The sequence below is a fragment of the Dermacentor andersoni genome, chromosome 8 (assembly GCF_023375885.2).
Source record: "Dermacentor andersoni chromosome 8, qqDerAnde1_hic_scaffold, whole genome shotgun sequence".
Taxonomy (NCBI): Eukaryota; Metazoa; Arthropoda; class Arachnida; order Ixodida; family Ixodidae; genus Dermacentor; species Dermacentor andersoni.
Genome location: NC_092821.1, coordinates 31,380,070 through 31,401,340, shown reverse-complemented (window position 1 = coordinate 31,401,340; position 21,271 = coordinate 31,380,070). Strand labels below are relative to the sequence as shown.

Genomic DNA, 21,271 nt, shown 5'->3' with positions numbered 1-21,271 from the left:
TTCGCATTCCGATATTTTTTGTTCGCATTGCCTCAATCGAGATAGCTCATCCTCAATGGCCGTCATTCTTGTTTGTATGCCGGCTACTGTTTTTCCCACTTGCTTCAAGTTAGAAGCCAAATCCTTCAATGTCTTATTTGTTTTACTTTGTTCTTTTAGTATCTTCTTCAGCAAGTCAGTGTTCGTGCTTCATCACTTTCTGAGTCGGAGTGCGGTCCTGGATTAAGTTCTATATCTCCTGACATTAGCAGTAGCAGCCTTATAACATCACTTGAAAACGCTGCGCTCGTTACTTTCCTGCCGGGAATGCTATGTCATGCTGATAACGTGCATGCCGTTCGTTACTGGAAAGTACCGGGCTCGCCGCGTTAAAGAAAGGAAATGCGGACAAGACAAATGACGATTATTGTTGCGTGGCAAATGTACACCCCAAAGGGTGCAACTGTTTTCAGAGTGTAGTGAAGAAAAAAAATTGACATATAAGAACTTCGAACAAATACCCACGCAATACGGGTTTATGTAGTCAGTAAAGGAACAAAATATTTTTATTGCGTTTGTGAACAGTGGCAGACAGCAAATTCCAAAGGCGTTCGTCCAAATCTCAGTATAGTTAAAAAGAGTACAATTACAATTGCAATGACTGAACGCGAGAGTTGAGTGACATGTGTGATTAGATAGTATTGGGGCATTTTACGTGGGAATATCGCAATATTGTTATGAGGCAGGCCGCAGTATAGGTGACTCAAGATTAATTTTGAACACCTTGGGAACGGGAACTCAATGCATGGCACACTGGCCTTTTCATTTTTTTTTTCGCGTTTCACACACGTTGAAATGCGGCAGCCGCAGCTGCTGTTTCATTCCGAACCCTAATGCTCGGCAGCACCACGCTGAATCCACTACGTCACCACTGCGTTCGTGCGTGATAAAGCCCGCTCCATGGAAGGTGGTGTAAATGACAGCCTACAGAACAACTCAATCACGTATATGCACAATATCATCTAGTGTGCAATCTTCACGATGCTTCAGAAGACATTGCTTCTGGATTATGAAGCCATGATGACAACATATTATTACACCAGCAGGAAAAGAGGGGTTGAATGTAACGCCACAGATGCAGAAACGGTGTATTCGACAGGAGCCACGCAGAGAAAGCCTGCTATGATAGCATGTCAAAGAGTAAAGAACCCAATCAGAACAAACAGTACAAAAAATGAAAGGGTGGGTGCTGTCATACTGATAAAACGATATGAGCGAGTGTGAGGACCTTATAAGGAAAACATTTCAGATAAAGCAAACCGGTCGAACATTCAAAGCACTTTTGTGGAGACAAATAAAAGACGCCTGGGTATCGGTGGCTGCCTAAGAGCGATAAGAAGCGATAACAAGGAATAAACTGAGCTTTTTTACAATGATTTGCGTAGCCTTCCGCATAACGATACGTTAAACCCTAAGTAAAACAGTTTTCCTGACGGCATTGTTTCAAAGGGAACGACACTAGGATCTTCGTCTTTTTAATCGCCATCATCAGCTCAGACACATATTTTGTCGCTTCGGAGCGTCCGAAAAGCATGAGTTGGGGCTAAAATGTACTAGAATATCTTCGCGCCGCAGCATGTGGTCGACATGCTGAAGGAGTAAACACTAGAGCTCAGAAAGCGGAGGTTATTGCACTGAGAAGTGAAGATTAAATGTTAACGGAGTACGGATGACCACTGCCACAATAGGAGAGAGAAAAATTGCACAAGAAGCGCGAATGCAAACGCGACGGTGCTTAAATAAAAGGTGCGTACGTATGTCATTTGACCCTGTTCCTCTCAGGTGTACCATTTCCGTCGGCCGAAGCGCAGGCGAAGCTTTTCCGTGATATATTCGCCGAAGTCAACGTGGACCCCCGGAAAGTGGTTTATGTCGAGGCACATGGAACCGGAACCAAGGCTGGCGGCATTAGCGAGCTTGAGGCACTCAGCGAAGTGCTTTGTTCACCAGGGCGCGAGAAGCCACTCATGATCGGATCTGTCAAGAGCAACATGGGACATTCAGAGAGCGCTTCAGGTAAGAAAGTGTGACTACTAATATATGTGCCCGTAGCAGCTCGTGAAAGAATGTTAGCCTCCACATTTGTCCGTTAAGAAATAAACCCGCAAAGATATGTGCATCTCTGATAATATTAGATGATACTTATAGTGTTTGAGGCTGCACAGCTTGAGAGTGAGCCTCGATAGGCGTCTTATGCTTGCATGCTTTCATTCGCACATGCCGCATACGGTAAGGGGAACAATTTTATCACCTTTAGACTTTATACGGAACCTGGCGGCGATTGCGATGGCGGAAATGCGGGTGCAGGGTCCATATATTTGCTGTCGCAATAAAACGATACTACAATGATGGCGTCTTCTTCATCGTCAAAATAAAACGGAGAGACAAACGGGGGCACAAAATGCTGATTCACACTGATGACGTGAAAATAGGCACACATCGAAACGCGGAAGCCGCGAAATTCATTTCGGCGTTTCGGTTAAGTCATTAAGACATGGAACAAGTTTTCGACTGATTTTTGGCAATAGCGCAGGAAGGCTTCATCTCATGGTGGCTAGTGCCGTAAAGAGGAATGCGACGCTGAGGGCAATGGTGCCTCAATGCCGAAGTAAGCCTACATATGCCACATTGGCGCCAGGGGTGGCTAGCAAAGTGAGAAAGCCGGCCGGCGCCGTAGCCGAAAATCTCCCCGAAACATGTTCCTTATGGTTAGGCTGTACGTAAACTCGGACGTCTTCCTCCGCGTTTTCGTGCATCCTTTTTTGGGGGTCGATAAACTTCTTTTCCCAGGTGCAGCCTTCCAATTCTTCAAAATATTACCACGTGAGCGTGGACTAGCGTCTACAATATATCCGTGCTTTAAACTGGCGCAAGCAACATGATCAGCAAGAATTAGCTCGCATGCGGAACGTGGAACCGCAGAGCAAGCAGCGTCCACCCCGCTCTTCCCAACAGCATGGCACAGCAACTGCCACGGGTAACTTGTTGGTTAGTTTCCCCGCCAATAGAATATAATTAGAGTGGGTGTAACTGTATTGACACTAACTGACATCTTATTGACTGACACTGTAGCTCACATCTGACAGTTAACTGACAACTAACATCTGTAACTGACAACTACACTGTAACTGACATCTGTATTAACTGACTGTAACTGTATTAACTGTGACTGCCATCTTACTTGAAATCAAGAAAAAGAAATGGGCAGGACATGTAATGAGGTGGGAAGATAACAGATGGTCATTAAGGGTTACGGACTGGATTCCAAGGGAAGAGAAGCGTGGCAGGGGGTGGCAGAAAGTTAGGTGGGCGGATAAGATTAAGGAGTTTGCAGGGACAACAGGGCCGCAATTAGTAAATGACCGAAGTAGTTGGAGAATTATGGGAGAGGCCTTTGCCCTGCAGTGGGCGTAACCATGATGATGATGATTATGATGAACTGTATTGAGCTCATTGGGCAGTTTACAATTAGCTTCAGTGTTCATGCAAAAGAACGCATTGCACAAAAAGCGCAAAGCTGTCATAAAGCCTATCATAGGGGCGCTAAGGGTCAGCACACGAGTCGATAAGTGACAGCTTTATATTTTTCACCACATGTCATAATATATGTGTGAGGCATGCAGGAATGCTTATAGGGCGCAACTTGCGCTGGACGCGAGCATTCTTTGCATGCGCTTATTCTTGCCCATCTCGCTGCTTCACGCAGTTGTAAGGCTTTGACAAGCCGGCCTGTCGATGATGGCCCGGTACTGTTAAATAATGGAAAGGTCGTACAACGTACAACGTGCAACTGTCCAAGCAAGAAGTCTTACCAACGTGGACGTTTGCCTCGGAATGCGGCATTACGTTTGGCACTGCTCAAAGGTTTTCCACACAGCGTGTGCTATAACTATAAACGGCTCTGCAGAAAATTAACGCAGCTGCGCTTAGTCAAGTTATTCGCTTTCATGTATTCGCTGAACGGTGGATGCTAATAGAAAGTGGTTTCCTGCTTGTTCATGCTGGCATATTTTTTTTTTATGCTCGGGACACACTTTCCTCCAGGTGTCCCCTCTGTGGCCAAAGTTATCCTCGCCATGGAGACGGGAACCATAGCGCCCACTCTGCACTTTGAGAGTCCTGACCCGGACATGCCGTCTTTGCACGATGGACGCGTGGAGGTGGTTCACACGCCGACGCCGTTCGACGGCGGCATGGTAGGCATCAGCTCCCAGGGCATCGGCGGTGCAAACGCGCACGCAGTCTTAGAATCCAATCCAAGTCCGCATGTGGACTCCCTTCCGCGGTTGAAGCCGGAGCTTCCGAGGCTTGTTCTTATGGCTGGAAGGAGCAACGACTCGTTAATGGTGAGTTTCGTTACGGTACGCCCTCTCTTTTCGCTGGAGGGCGCATAGCTGCCCCGGACTCTTTACAGTACAGAGAAGCCTTTTGACACGTCTTTACTTATATGGAAATGGAGAGAATGGGGCAGTGTATTGTTACGTCTTTGAACTGGTTATTTAAATGCACATATGGTAGCTGCCAGAGCATTTTTCTGTTATATTCTACGATTGTAAAATTTTAGTAACCTGATATTTTGGTTTAGTCACGTATTTGAAACAATCCTGTTACTTCCTCTAGATTTGTCTGTATTTAAAGTTAGTAGCGTGATCACACACCTCTTGCGCAGAATGTTTCCATTCCTTCTCCTTTGTCGCCCATGCTTGGCGCGTGTAAGTCTAGAAGTAGCTTTTCTTTTGGGGGGGGGGGGGAGGAGGGCAAGCTGATTCCTATAATGCCATGAGGCGCGCGGAGCCTTTGACCGAATCGTATGACCAGGCGTCTTCGGCAGCGAGTTCTCCGATTAAACACTGCACCACGCCTAGTAGTAGCAACCTCATTAGTGAGACTGATTGCTTTCTGACATGGAGGCATGTAGCTATGCAGTCACATGTGGCCAGATACCAACTCCAACGGCGACATGAACGAGAAGGGGCCCCTCGTCCAGCTGCAGCGAGGACACAACCTGTGCTCAGTCACACTCAGTAATTTGTGAGATCTGTGACGAGCATTAAGGTCAAAGTCCTATCGTCGAGGCGTGAGTAATGCCACAACATCAACTTTAATGACAAGAAAAAAAAACTGGGAGCATGCTTAAGCTTCGCCTTCAAGAGTGGAAGGCGCTAACATTCATAGATCCCTGACGGCTTCTGAAGCTTCCTGGCAGCTGCAGCTTACGTAAGCTTAATGTTTACCATCAAACGCTGGCGTCAGACGCTATCTACGAAGCAGAGCTATCTGATAGAAACGCGGCTTCCTGCGTGGGCAAATACCAGTGGTTGTGCACAGCCGCGCTCAAGAAATTACATCGTTTTCAGGTTTGTGTTATTGTTTTGCCATTTTAATATTTAGGTCTGAGAAGGTTTAACATAACAGGCATGTGCTGTCGGTGCTTTGTTGCATGGCATTTGTTTGTGGGCCGTCATTCTCAAAATTGCAAGGAATTATTTTGTGAAGAATGCAAGACAACATATGAGAAATTTTTGTGACGGAATGGCGTGTCTATATAACCCGCATATACCGCTGTGATATAGCATGGCATGATATATACAGATACCTAAATATCGGTCGCTCACGGACAGTTCCAAGGACGCCTACAACGGATTTTCTGCGACACGGCGCCCTTAACGCTATCGAGCCTAATATGTGTTTCGATCTCTTCTACAGGCAATGTACGCCTCTCTCAATAATCTATATAGCTCAAGAATAAGAGTTCTGCTATCTGCCACAGGCGAAATTTTAAAATTCCGTAAATCTTAAAGACAATCACCCTGTATATTGTACGGTGGGAAAATGGGACAACGTCATCGACGGGAACGACGACGAAGTGGCAGCAGCCTCTCGGGATTCTCAACTGCTGTTTATGTATCTCTCGTAAATACATCGTGTAAATAGTTTATGCCCGTGACATTTTGGTGCACGTGCGGGGTACGCGTCTTCACCACGGAGCTCCGCAGCGGATTTGTCACCAAGCCTGGGAACATGGGAGCAGCGGTGGCGTAGAGGTAGAACACCCGCCTCGCGTGCAAAAGGTCCGTGGTTCAAATCCCGGTGCCGCGCAATTTTCCACCGGATTAAAAAAAAAAATCCGCGTGTTGATAATATTGCATAAACAGGACTGGAGTGTGGCCTGATCCCGGTGACCAAAACCGGTAACGCACTCCCTCACCAGAGCTGGATTGGCCACCCTGGTGCAGTACTTGGCCACAACCTCCTATATGAACACAGCAAACCTCCTGGGAACATGTTTCCAGTGGAAGGCCCTGCTTCTGCAGCTGCAATGCCGACTACGCATACCCAGTATCTTGCCCTGCCTCCGCCGTCACACTCCGGCAAGTTCACTTGCCTCGATGGCGTTGACGTAGAACGGTTGCAAATAAATTATGAGGTTTTACGTGCTAAAAGCACTTTCTGATCATCAGGCACGCCGTAGTGGAGGGCTCCGGGAATTTCGACAACCTAGGGTTTTTTAACGTGCACCTAAATCTAAGTACACTGGTGTTTTATCATTTCGCCCCCATCGACATGCGGCTGCCGTGGCGGGGATTCAATCCCGCTACCTTGTGCTCAGCAGCCCAACACCATAGCCACATGCAACCACGGCGGGTTAGAATTGTTGAAGATGTATGAGCCCGTCAGCAAGGTGAGCAGCTGGGATCTGACCATGATGCTGGCCAATGTATTGTTCTACCTTGACGGACCACGGTGAACGTGGCTTTAAACATACGAGGAAGAGCTAACCTGCTGGGATTTGTTTAAAAAAAAGCTGTCTGACGTTATTGGCAATGTGACCGGTCCACAACTTGCCGCCAAGCAGCAACTCGCCCCGCGTGCCTAAACTGCTACTGAGTCATATGTCTCCTACATTCAGGACGTCTTCGCCCCCTGTCATAAAATCGACACGCCCATGGCAGAGGCGGACAGGTTGGACACATTATCAAAGGCATCGCGGACGCCACATTTAATCTTCTGGTCTTCAGAAACTTATAGAATCTCGATGCCATCATGGACTTCTGCCGCCATTTCGAGCAGGGGAAAGTCACCATATACACAATCAGTTTACATAGTTTCCAAATACTGCAGTGACCTCTTATTGCACCGACTCCACCGTCCACTCAAGCTTGCCACCACCAAGCGAAAACGTGACCCGCAATGTAAGCCGCAAACTCAAAGTAGCATTTCCGGCGTCGCCTCAACAGACGTCTTGGGACAGCCCTGCTGAGACGATATCGCTGATAGTTCCATGGTTCGCCAGGAAATCGCTAATATGGGTCTTCCCACCCCCTGCTTCTTGAATAATCCTTACACCGGCCCTGCTCCTATGCCTCGGTCCTATCGCCGTCCACCCTACCATGCCCGTTATCCCTACATTGCTCGGAATTCATAGGACTGGCGTACACCTGATGACAGGCCGACCGGTTTCCGGTGCGGTCGAATCAATCACGTTTTCCGTCACTGCCGGAGCCGTTGGCCATCCCCGCCTCGAAACGCCTTCTGGAATTCATCGTCGTCCCGAAGTTCTTCACCCAGTCGCTTCTGTGGCGCTTCCGACGCCACTACCTCGCGACTCGCCGCTATGCTCACTCGCCCTCGCCTCAACGTCGCCAGCCACGTCCACCCCAGATTCACCCCTTGCCCTCGTCGTCCTACCAAGGACCGTCCCAGAAGGAAAACTAGGCAATGCGGCACCTTGAGGTGGTGCTGCAATGTCGGACGCGCCGCAAGATCCTCTTTTGACGCCGTTTAAGAGACATAAGCTTTTTGACGTCCAAGTTGATGGCACATCCGTCACATCACTCATAGATACCGCAGCACACAAATCGATTATGAACAGGCTCCTAGGCCGTCATTTAAGGAAAATTGTGACGCATGTCGCTACTGGGTTCGTACGTATCGCCGACGGTAGCACAGTGACCGTTGTCGGAATGTGTACTGCTCGTGCGAGTATTTCCGGCCTCCATACTGTCCCCCTTTTCACCGTGCGTGACGAAATTCACTTGGTCTAGAGTTTCTCTCTACCCATTCAGCGCTCACCGTTGGTTCCTCAAGTACTGTGCGTGTTGAACTGCCCCTACTGGACGTTCATCCGACACCTCACGAAATTCGCCTCAGACCGACTGATTTCGTTCACGTTCCACCACAGGTCTTGACATACATCGAAATGTTGCCTTCTACGACAGTTCCCGATGGTGATCACATCTCCGCTCCTTTAACTGCCATCGTCCTCATCCACAACGTTACTGTCGCGCATACAATACTGAGGGTCACAGACAATCACACGTATCTCCCTTTAGTTAATTTCGGGCTCACTAAGCAAATTTTGCCTAAAGATATCCCTCTGGCTACGATCACTGCATTAGAAGTTAGCTACGTTGAGACTTTTGCCCTCGACGCTTCCTGTGAGCATTTCCGGTATACCCATTGGACTGACAGCGACATTCGGAAGATGATCGCGCTGAATCTCACACCTGCGAGGGCTGAACAGCTCTGCTGTGTACTGATTTCGTACAAGGACATATTCGACCTGAACATCGAAACCTTAGGCCAGACGTGACCTGTCAAACATCGTGTTCATACAGGCGATAATCCGCCCGTCCATAAGCGACCCTGGCGAGTTTCAGCTTCGGAACGCCACGTCATCGAAACGGAAGTATACAAGATGCTAGCGAAAAATATCATTGAGCCATCGTCAAGTTCTTGGGCGTCACCTGTCGCGCTGGTGAAAAAGAAGGATGGCTCATGGAGCTTCTGCGTCGATTACCGCCACCTCAGCCACATCACGAAGAAGGACGTCTGCCCACTACCTCGTATCGATGACGGCGTCGGTTGCCTATACGGGGTACAGTATTTTTCTTCCATCAACCTGTGGTCTGGAGATTGGCAAATCACTGTCGGTGATGTAGATCGTGAAAAGACCGCCTTTATAACGCCAGATGGTCTTTACCTCTTCAAAGTTATGCCTTTTGGCCTGTGCAACGCTCCGGCGACTGTTGAGCGTATGATGGACTCATTACTCCAAGAATTCAAGTGGTCGACTTGTCTCTGCTACATAGATGTTATTATTGCGTTTTCGCCCTCATTCAACACACACATTGACCGCCTCTCAGCTGTACTTGCCGTTGTTCGCAAGGCCATTCTACAGCTCAACTCCAAGAACTGTAATTTCGGCCACCGTGAGATTACTGTTCTTGGACATGTCGTGAATGCGACTTGCATCCAACCAGATCCGAAGAGAATTCGCGCCGTGAAGGAGTTCCCTGTTGCACAGTGCGCAAAACCTGTCCGAAGTTTCGCGGACATTTGCACTTACTTCCACCGCTTTGTTAAAGATGTTACCGCCATAGCTCGCCCTCTAACAGATCTCCATATGGTGCCTCTCAGGCCCCCGCCTTTTCTCACCTTACCGCAATGCTCACCACTCCACCGATTCTAGGACACTTCGTTACTTCAGCCCCTTCAGAGCTGCGCGCCGATGCCAGTGGCCCCAGATTCGGTGCTGTCTTGGTACAAGTGTCATCGCATACGCTAGCCATCATTTGTCACTTGTAGAGCGGAATCACTTCATTGCCGAGCGCGAATGTTTCGACCTAGTGTGAGCAGTAACGAAACTCGGCCCCATGTTTATACCTCACGGCCTATTTTTATTGTAACGGATCACCGCGCCCTCTGTTGGCTTTCATCCTTAAAAGATCCCAGATCCCACAGGGAGTAATAAATGAAGTAATAAATTACTTTTCACTGTACATCATATGCAATTACGTTTTTTAAGAAAAGACACATCGACGATAGAAAATACATGAAGAAAGGTGAGGTACAACCATAAAAGTAACGATAAAAAGAACGATGATTGAAAAGAACAAGATATAGAAGTAATATACAATGTCGATTTTCTTTATATGTGTTTCGTATAATACGAAGTACAACGAAGTCAGAAAGGTAAAAACAAACAAAAAATAAAGGAAGGAGATCCCACAATAAGTGCAATCTCAGAACATTCATTCAAACTGGGCAAATCCCTAATTCGGGTGCGAGAAGAGGTATCGCATAAAGTTAAATGCATCTCTTTAAGCATCAGAAATGGCCATCAGTGATCGGCGAGTGCGTACCATACGTGATATTGTTCCGATATTTACGAGGATTGTGTGAGTCGTACTAAAGAGGGGTGTAAAATACATAAATTTTGTTTGAATATCTCAACAGCCGCTTCATAAAAATTGCGATTGCTTTTTTGTACTCTGAACATATAGAATTTTCATCTTGATGCTTCCGCGTACAAAAATTTTATGATTTTGAATTTTTTTTTTCATGGCGACTGAGTTATAATAGTGCTGGCTACAGTCGGTGGAACTTTTGTTTTAAATGAAAGAAACATCATCAAAATGCGGTGCATTGGATGCCGCGTATAACAATTTCTCATGTCTGGTGTATTTACGAGGGGAACTGAAAAAGTAAAGGTACTTTTCAGAAAAGGTAGATTTATTCTAATGATAGAAAACTAAAACATACAATATTTTTATACATAACCTCGCTTTATTCTGTCGACAAAAAAAAGTTTTCTTGTTTGCACCTGCAACCAATTTTGCACAGATTAATGACCTATGAATCGGTTGCAAAGGTTTTTTGCCCTGAACGCGGCCTTCAATGGTCCCAACGTGTGAAAATCGCTTTGAGCCGGGCCTGGACTATATGGTGGTTGTTCCAGCAATTCGAATCCCAACTAGGTTATTGTTTCGGCCGTCCATTTGGTAAAATGTGGCAGAGCGTTACCTTGTTGCAGGATGACACCTCTTCCTAGTTTCCCACGATGCTTAGGCCTGATTGAAGGTTTCAGTCTGGTTCGCAAGACATCACAATACTTCTCAGTATTCATAGTTTTGCCTCTTGGAGTGAAATGAACGGCTACCGCACCTTCCATATCCCAGAATAGTGTTAGCGTAATCTTACCAGCTGATGGATGACGTTTCAATTTCGTAACGTCTAGTGATGATGAGTGTTGCGAGGACATGCTCGCAGCCTTATTTTTGGTCCGTGAATACGTACCAAAGTTTCATCTACAGTAAAAATTTGCTGTAAAAATGCATCTCCCTCGCGACGATAACGTGCCAAATGTTTACGAGAGATGTCCAACCTTTGTGCGTTATGCCGCACTGACAATTATTTTGGGACACACCTTGCACCACTTTCCGAAAATTTACCCTGTTGTGTTATATGGAATACGCTGAACCATGCTGATATGTGAAGTATTGGTGATTTCGACCACTGTGAGTCGTCTGTTTTCCATCACCATACCCTAAACGGCTCTAAAATTATCCTCGGTCAGGTTGATGACCTGCTCTATCTTAGCTCGTCACATAACGTTCTTCTCTACTTGAAACGCTTTATCCATTCGTAGATCTTGTTTCGCGATAAACAACTGTCACCATACTGCTCTTGCACTCAACCAACAATTTCCACAGGTTTAACACATTCCGCATACAAAAAGCGAATCACTGCTCTCATTTCCTTCTTGGTGCAGATCGACAATGGAGCCGTCATGTTTATTGCTCTGCTACACTGTAACAACTAACGCGGGAATAAGAGTGACGCGCTCCATAGAAGGGTTGCTGACGACACTATTTCATTGCTGGAAACTAGCAGCGTACCCAAACACTGCTGCGAGAAATTGCAAACCCTTTCACTTTTTGACTTCCCCTCGTATATCTCAGCCACTCAGAAAAACGTTCTTGTTAACAAAAAGATTAAGCTCGGTCTCAACAGCAATAGCGCCTATTCGAACACATGTAAAATGCAGAAACGCTTTTACAGGAAACACCTCGACTGATTTGAATGAAATGTCTTCCATTTGACAAACAGTGTAAGCGCTAATGACCGTAGCAGGCAGATTTATTATTATGTATGAATGTCTTACCAACATTTCCTAAAATCGGTATGTTTCAAAATTGACGCACGAAGCTTACAAATCAGTGACTCCATACCAAAAATAAATATGGAAATTTTGTAAACGGCACTCCATACAGCATCCAAGGCAGACAACTTGATATAAAAATTTTCAGCCTACTTAATTTTGTTACAACGCTTACGATAATTTCGCAAACGTTCTGCTCAAATATTGTGATATATATTGCATCAGTTTCGCCCGCGTTACAGATATTTTAGGTGCAGTCTGCAGAAGTGTTATACCAGCTTTAATTGCTAACGTACCCAGCTGTTAACCCGATAGCTTCGTGTTTCATGATTTCGCTATGTTGGCGAGCTTTAATTAAGACATCAAGAGATCATCTTGCTACACTAACTAGATTTATTTTATCTTTTCAATGCAAGAAGAGCCTTACCAAGTTTCGTGCAATGGTTGCCGATACGTACCGTTTCTCCTTCCCCATGTAATACAAATAGGAACGCCTCAACTAACACTTCCTTCTAGGCTAATGAGCAAAGACATTTATATGTACACTATAACGCATATCTCAAGAAGCGTTTCTATAAGTTCAAGCTTGCTTTCCAAGTGACAAATTATCGTGAAGCACATACTCTGGGTTCTCGGAGGCATTGTCGTGTAGGGAAGGGCCGAAAGAACATGGCGTCAGCGGCTAAACATAGAATCACGTACATATGTTTACTCAGCGCTGAAGCCCAAGAATGATTTTTCGTGCCAAAAGTCGCGTTCAAAACTGGACAGCATCAGGCATGGACAGTTTGCGCGATGCACGAGCAACCCAAAGGAATCGCTACCGCTCAAGAGGGACGTCATTGACGGAGGCAACTTTTTTTTCCTCTGATCAAGCTGCAAGTCAGCAGATGGCTTAGATGGCCGCAGAAACGAAGCGAGGATAAAGGAAAAAAGGAATACTCTGGTGCATTACTTGCGGAAACCACAATCTGATATCGAGGAACGCCGTGGTGGTGGAGTCAAGCATAATTTTTTCTACCTTTTGCACTTTAACGCGCACCTACAGCATAGCACACGAGATTTTTTGCATTGAGTTCGGTTCGGAAAGCCGCCACCGTGGTCGAACCAGTGACCTCGAGCACCACAGCGCAACGAAGAAGCCACCGACCTATCGCGGCGGATAGAAATAGACTGGCCAAGTGCATTTGTTCTTTCTTAGAACAGTACGCAACGTTTGCTTCACCAGGTGTAGCCAAGGATCAACACCTTCTTTGTCAAACAATATTCAACTCATTGTGCGTTACGTGAACTGTTTTCTGAAAGGTTGCCCACTACTGTGTTTTGTTTTCCTTGGCATTGCATATTGAACGGAATTAACATTCTTTGGTAACTTGATTCAGTCTACTGTATGTCTGCCTGCGTGTCTGTCCATTGGAAAACTGTTTCACTCTATCGGTGACCACTGTGCGTGGTGTAATTGGTAGGGCATAGGATTGTTGGGTTAAAGCTGACTTCGTTCGAAGCCAACCGTCACGCCAACTTCAGCCACGGCCCATGCTACGCCCTTCAACGAGCCTTTATTGAGAACATTATTATTTGCTTCTCGTCAATCAGCCCATTTCACATAAACCTGGGTCGGTGTGTATGTGCAGATGTTTATTAATATCTTCTTACGCCAACTTGTGTCAATCGGCGTGTAATTATTAGATATGTGCCGCCATTAACACCTTTCCCACCAACTTGGGTCACTGCGCATGTACCGCTGGGTAAGTGTCCTCCTCCAATGTAAAAAAAAAAAAAAAAATTGACGAATCTATCGTTAGGAAATTACTGTCGGTTCTAATGCGATTGGCGATATATCCTAAGAGTGTGTAATTGTTGATTATATTTTTTTACGTAGTGAACATTATGAGGAGTGGCACATGCTCTGTGACACACAACCAGTTACAGAAGTTGGCATCAAACAGGTCTATGTAGAAGTGGCATATATGTGCCCATTAAAACTTAACCTGTGACCCAGGCTGGCAAGAAACATATTCATTTAGCAGTGACACATACTAAATTCGTCTTACCCAGTGGTCCAAGTTGACATAAAAGAGATTCATTGAGGAGCAGCACATGCCCATTCTCACATATAGCGGTGGCTCAAGTTGGTGTGAAGCGCATTCTCTGAAAAGAGACATATACGCAGTGTTCCTTAATCAGTCACGCAAGTTTTCCCGACGCTTGCTTTTGAACCCACTTTATTATAGACTACCCATTGACAGAGGTTGGTGTGAAAGAACACAGGCGCTAACACACGCAGCTAAAACACACCAATGCTAATGAATGCTGCCAACATTTAAAAGTCATCTAAATTGTTTCTGTTGAAGGGCGGAATGAAAGCCGTGTCATAGATGTTTATACAGTACTGTGTGAGTCTATATTCAGACACGTGCCATGCGCAAACTTGGTGGGGGCGCCGCCACATCACGCAGTCTGTCCAGAGAAAGGCACGAGGGAACCCGAAGTGTAGTGCGCAGGTTATACATGAGGCGTTTTGGCTGTGGCAACGCAGTGTCTGGGTATATTTCTTCAATGGTGATCTCAATGACGTTAAAGTCATTTTAGAACACTTGCCGCCGGAGTTTTCTTTTTTTCTTTCTTGAGTTATATGATTATTTCTGATCTTTAACTTATGTAGCGTTTTATGAAATCCTTTACATCCTTACACTCTAGCACTCAAAACTGTATCGCCAGTGTCACGAGGCACATGAAGGTAACAAGGACCGTGAAGGGGAGTGCAGTTCGATTTTTTTTCTTTGTAATATGGTATGAACGAACCGTTATGTTTATTTCATTACCGTCATCTTCGCAGCGCACATTGGATCGAGTTGAAGCCGAATCACCGTACCCAGACTCCGGGTATGCCCTCCTGAATCGTGTCGGTCAGCCAAGCGTGAAGCTATTCCCGTATCGAGGCTTTACAATTATACCCGTGGACAACTCGGACAGGACGATCGTTAAGGTAGCCGAGCGGGCTCCGTCCAAAAAGCGACCCCTCTGGTTTGTGTTCAATGGCGTCGGCTGCCAGTGGAACGGCATGGCGCGCCAGATGATGCATTTTGAAGTCTTTGCTGACTCTATCCGCAAGTCCCACGCATTGCTCAAAGAGCAACACGGAGTCGACCTGATCGATCTGCTGACCTCCGACGAGCCCCAATGCAAGACACTAGGAGGATCTTTTGCCTCCATTGTTTCAAGTCAGGTGCGTACCATAATTCATATTAAAATTCGTTTGGGAAAATCTCAACTGAGTGATGGCCGTGCGATCTCACAATGCTCTTTCTCGCTCATGCTTTCTTGCGGATGGATTATTTCTAAAAGGTGCGGACAATGAGGAGGGTCAACATAACGTGGCGGATACATTTTGTAGGAAATGGAGAGGGTATCCCACATTTTCCAAGGACCTTTCAAGAAAGCAAACAAAATGAATTATAAAGTTTATCATCTAATACCCAAAAAAATATGTCATACATATGGGTACAAGTCTTTTAGATCATTTAAACCTAGCGAGGACATATGAAGCGGCATTTTAATCATGTGAGCAGCCACGACCAGATGGCTGTTCGGGACAAGGCTGGCTGTCCGCAGGTATCTCGAACGCACTTTCGATAGCCTCCAGCATTTTTCACAACTATTGTCACGTTTGCGGTATTAATGATGTTGGCGGAAAACGGGCATGATACGGCACGCTCTTGCTGCGGCCCGATGTCCGTCGTAGCCGCCGCAAGCGCATCTCCGACAAAATCTGCGAAGGCTCCTCTTAGTGCTTGACTTCGCGAGATCCTGGTGTACAGCGAAGTATACGTGACGCATGTTCTACTGGCGAGACAGGCTCTTTTTCATAGCATCTGAAAAAGAGCGCGACTTGTATGTGGCGCGCAAGTACCGGAGCAAAGCTCCAAAAGCGCTCACATAGGATAGCAGAAAACGCAAGTCCTCCAAAACCACCCACGAGCATCGAACTCACGCCGCTATGGCAATACCAAAGTAGGAATCGGATACACTATTTTCTAAGTTATTGCGCAACCCGCGCTCCGAAATGATTAACCAGAATGTGGAAGAAAGCCTTAGGAGCTATGCAAAGGGGGAAGGCAGCTGGGGAGGATCAGGTAACAGCAGATTTGTTGAAGGATGGTGGTCAGATTGTTCTAGAGAAACTGGCCACCCTGTATACGCAATGCCTCATAACCTCGAGCGTACCGGAATCTTGGAAGAACGCTAACATAATCCTAATCCATAAGAAAGGGGACGCCAAAGACTTGAAAAATTATAGACCGATCAGCTTACTGTCCGTTGCCTACAAAGTATTTACTAAGGTAATCGCAAATAGAATCAGGAACACCTTAGACTTCTGTCAGCCAAAGGACCAGGCAGGATTCCGTAAAGGCTACTCAACAATAGACCATATTCACACTATCAATCAAGTGATAGAGAAATGTGCAGAATATAACCAACCCTTATATATAGCTTTCATTGATTACGAGAAAGCGTTTGATTCAGTCGAAACCTCAGCAGTCATGGAGGCATTACGGAATCAGGGTGTAGATGAGCCATATGTAAAAATACTGGAAGATATCTATAGCGGCTCCACAGCCACCGTAGTCCTCCACAAAGAAAGCAACAAAATCCCTATAATGAAAGGCGTCAGACAGGGAGATACGATATCTCCAATGCTATTCACAGCATGTTTACAGGAGGTATTCAGAGGCCTGGAGTGGGAAGAATTGGGGATAAAAGTCGATGGAGAATACCTTAGCAACTTGCGATTCGCTGATGATATTGCCTTGCTTAGTAACTCAGGAGACCAATTGCAATGCATGCTCACTGACCTGGAGAGGCAAAGCAGAAGGGTGGGTCTGAAAATTAATCTGCAGAAAACTAAAGTACTGTTTAACAGTCTCGGAAGAGAACAGCAGTTTACGATAGGTAGCGAAACACTGGAAGTGGTAAGGGAATACATCTACTTAGGGCAGGTAGTGACCACGGATCCGGATCATGAGACTGAAATAACCAGAAGAATAAGAATGGGTTGGGGTGCGTTTGGCAGGCATTCTCAAATCATGAACAGTAGGTTGCCACTATCCCTCAAAAGGAAAGTGTACAACAGCTGTGTGTTACCAGTACTCACATATGGGGCAGAAACCTGGAGGCTTACGAAAAGGGTTCTGCTGAAATTGAGAACGACGCAACGAGCTATGGAAAGAAGAATGATGGGTGTAACGTTAAGGGATAAGAAAAGAGCAGATTGGGTGAGGCAACAAACGCGGGTAAACGACATCTTAGTTGAAATCAAGAAAAAGAAATGGGCATGGGCCGGACATGTAATGAGGAGGGAAGATAACCGATGGTCACTAAGAGCTACGGACTGGATTCCAAGAGAAGGGAAGCGTAGCAGGGGGCGGCAGAGAGTTAGGTGGGCAGATGACATTAAGACGTTTGCAGGGACAACATGGCCACAATTAGTACATGACCGGGGTAGTTGGAGAAGTATGGGAGAGGCCTTTGCCCTGCAGTGGGCGTAACTAGGCTGATGATGATGATGATGATGGAAGCGGTCACGGAGAGTAAATGCGTTTGGAGGTGTATTTCCAAGGAAAGCGCAGGCGGTAGGCACACGCAGAAATGCGAGCTGTCTAACAGTGGTGAATTCTGTGTCACTGGTTCAATGACTGGTGATTGACTGGTCAATCAGATATCCTAGTAAGTCTATAAAGTGTTTACCTATAACTTATCCGCAGTCATTGAGCGAAGATATGCCCTTCGCCGTTGCAGATATCAAATCGTGAGTCAAAAATTTCTTCCACTATTTGTTTTGTCGAAAGACCAATCCCCGCCCATTATACTGCTGCTGAAGACCTCGCCATGAAAACAAACGTATACGCAAAAACACAATACTCTATGAGGCAGCTCTCCTGACCAAACTGTAATATGCAAAATTGTAAATGCATGTCGCTTGCAAGGCCGCTCTGATATATGATGACTCAGCAGGTGCGTATGTGCACACTCCGAAATTGTGCTGTGAGAGCTGCTCATGGAAGACAAAAAAAAATTGGATTCCTGCTATTGAACTGTTTTACCGAACTTTAGGTACTACCCTTTTTGCCGGTCAGGCGCAAATACTTCGAAAAAACATGGCACAAAAGGCACGCAGAACCATGAAGCACTTTTCTGTACCTGCACGTCTTCATGTATTACCACAGCTTATCGGCGTGCATTCACCCCGGACCAAAAAACTGCAATTTTCATCTATCGCTCGTTGTTTTTGTTCGATGTTGTAACTCACACAACTGCAACTAAAATATTCTTTATGGCAATTTTTGGAAGAATAATTTTACATGTCATCAAACTATTTCATACGTTTCAAACCAGTCTTGTTCATTGCAAGGAACTGTGTACAGATATCTCATAGACAAAATCTTATACAGAAAAGTGTACCGGAAACGCTGTTTTGAGGGTTCGCATACAAGACCACTTTGAAGATCAAATTTGAGACAACGAGCCCTGATGCATTGAAAGGAATTTTTAGGCACGAAAGTAGGACAGGATGTGCTTAAACTACACCCGACCCTAAGGTTGGACCCTTTATGCAGCGGCGAGTGGCCACACATTGTATGAGCTGGCACTCGCCGTTATATTTAGCCACTGTAGTGTGTATTCTGTAAGCAGGCTTTCTGACTTCCTTTGGTGTTCTTGGTTCCCGATGAACATGCGTAGAGCCTTTATTTGGCCTAAACCTCGGCTATTAGTCAATAAATTCAACAATTTTTAAGCATGTTACATTTGTAAGTCCAAGCTAAAAAGACAAACAAAGAAGCACATGACGGACAAAACGAAGCGTGCGCAATGTAAACAGAGAACATGAGCAGGCGTCGCCGAGCCCTTTGCTGAACATTTCAACTAATTGCTAAACACTAATAACCGAAAAAAACTGCTTCACGTACCTGATATCTCGTAAATCCAAATTTAATAAACCGATACCTGGGCATATCAATATTGTAGGTAAATTGAACATTCATTTGGGTTTCAAAGCCTTACGCAAGGGATGGGAAACTGTCTAAGTTCTGAACTGGCTCAAATAGAGACATAATCGTTTCCGCTTTGGAATCACTACCAGATACGCACTTTCGAAACATTAAAAAACAATAAACAAGATTAGACTACATTGAAAAATCTGTTTTCAAGTGAAGCCATTTACCTTAAATGCAGGTTTAGAATTGTATTGCATAATTCGTTTCTATCAATCGTATAACCTACTCCAGAGCGGCCGCGTTCCCTCCTTTCCTTCAGTCACCCAAGCTTTCAAAAACACTTGCCACTTGAGCCAATCACGCGCCCTTACCTTAATTTCGCCCAAATAGGGGAGTTATTCCATACCAGGGCGACTGTGACTACCGAAACAAAGAATTCAGATTTCGTTTTTCCTTTACATGCGTGTGCTTCTTTTGCTAACGGCTTTTCACGTGCCGTTCTTTCGCAGGTTGCGCTAGTGGACATGCTGCAAGCCTTGGGCATCGAACCGGACGGCATGGTGGGGCATTCAGCTGGCGAGGTTGGCTGTGCTTACGCGGACGGAGGCCTTACTGCCGAGCAATCCGTTCTTTCAGCCTACTGGCGAGGCCGCTGCATAGAACAGAGCTATGCCTTCGATGGTGCCATGGCTGCAGTAGGCAAGTACTGCCACGTAATTTTGTTCTCGAAGTTGTTACTGACACCGCGGGCGCGCATTGGCCTCCCCCTTTTCCTTGACGGGTGGCTAAATGACATATCCACTGAGCCATCGCGGTGGTCCTCGATACATTTCACTTCACGAATTATAGCTGTCTCAGCATCTTATTCTAGTTACTGCATTTTATGTTCTCGCCGCGAAGGCTCAATGAATGCGGCTTTCCGCGGCGCGGCATAGGTCATGAGTTCGTTTGCCAACCGCGGCAACAGCACCCTCCTAAGCTGGAATACAATGAATCGGCGCAGTTAGATTTAGGTGCACATTAAAGGACTCCAAGCGGTTGAAGTTTATCCGAATTTCATTGCTAAGGTGTCTGTCATATCATTTGTAGTACGTTGGGAAGGTAAGACTTATAGTTTATCTGACTACATTTTATCTGGAACGATAATGTGGCGGCAAAAATAGGCCGCAGATGTTATGCTTGAGGAAAAAAGTGTTCCTTCAGAGCTGCACTTTCTCGTCTGTGATATGTAGTGTGTAGCATATTAATAATAGACAACAGAGGTACTTTAAGAGGTCTGTAAGTGGTGTTCACAAAGTTAGGTCAGAGTACAGCTGCCAATACGCTATGACAGCTTCGTATATAATGTGGAATATGCGCTCATGTACAATTCGCTCCACGTATAATGTACTCGATTCAAATAATGGACCAATTTGGGGTAATGCAACCTTGCTGCGGTAATATTAGTAGAAGTAAACTACCTTCAGTACATACGTTGTTGTAAAATTAATCGGCTGCCATCAGTACTAAAATACGCATGTTTTTAATGCTGCAATGAAAACTTCACAACCGAACCATTCGCAGTCGAACGGGGCCATACATTTAAAAAACAGCTGATGGTATGCAAAAATGTACAGGTGTGATACTTTGAAGAATCTTTTTTGCGTTCATTACACTGTGGCTACTTCGTGAGTTTACACTGGCTAATATTTTTTAATATTTTCCAACGGGGTATTCGCCTCGCAGCAATAGCTTTAAAGCGGTGAGCTGAAACAAGTCGGTCCTGTAGCCAATGGGCAAGCAAGCGCTTCTAGTCGTCTTCTTATTTTCATCAGCACCATGACCTCTGCCCCCTGCCTTCAGTACAATCACTCCCCACCGAAAGAGTAGCCATCCTGGCAACCTTAGGACAGGAAAACGCAGGGGTCTTGGCACTGCTTGAGCCGGGAGACGTGGACAATTTCCTGGCCATGACGATGCTGGTCGGAAGACGCTTCCATTGGCTCGATGAAGGAGTTTACCGCGGATGTTTGTTTAAGTATCCGATAAGGACCGTGGTACTTGGAGAGCAACTTGAAGGAAAGACCTGGTGGAGTAGAGGGCAGCCACAACCAGACCAGCGAGCCAGGAGCAAAACACATAGCCGTAGTGGATGAATCGTGGCGATGCTTTTGGTGGCCACTGGTCCAGGGACGTGAACAAATGAGCAATCTGGCGACATTCTTCGGCCTATGCAGCCGCTCTAGAAACAGTCGTCGGCTCCGAAGCATCTGGCCAGTAATGTAGATCGTTTCTATAGTGCATGAATGTTCGT

General features: G+C 45.8%; 1 protein-coding gene across 1 annotated transcript in view; it reads left to right on the top strand.

The window, feature by feature from the left end:
* The window catches only part of LOC126526148 (fatty acid synthase-like), a 132,856-nt gene that overhangs the window by 11,392 nt on the left and 100,193 nt on the right, over positions 1 to 21,271 (top strand). Inside the window, exons 4-7 of the mRNA XM_055067997.2 lie at positions 1,822 to 2,055; positions 4,084 to 4,400; positions 14,649 to 15,212; positions 19,488 to 19,681. Coding sequence (XP_054923972.2) covers positions 1,822 to 2,055; positions 4,084 to 4,400; positions 14,649 to 15,212; positions 19,488 to 19,681 — 1,309 coding nt within the window. The remainder of the gene's footprint in view (positions 1 to 1,821; positions 2,056 to 4,083; positions 4,401 to 14,648; positions 15,213 to 19,487; positions 19,682 to 21,271) is intronic.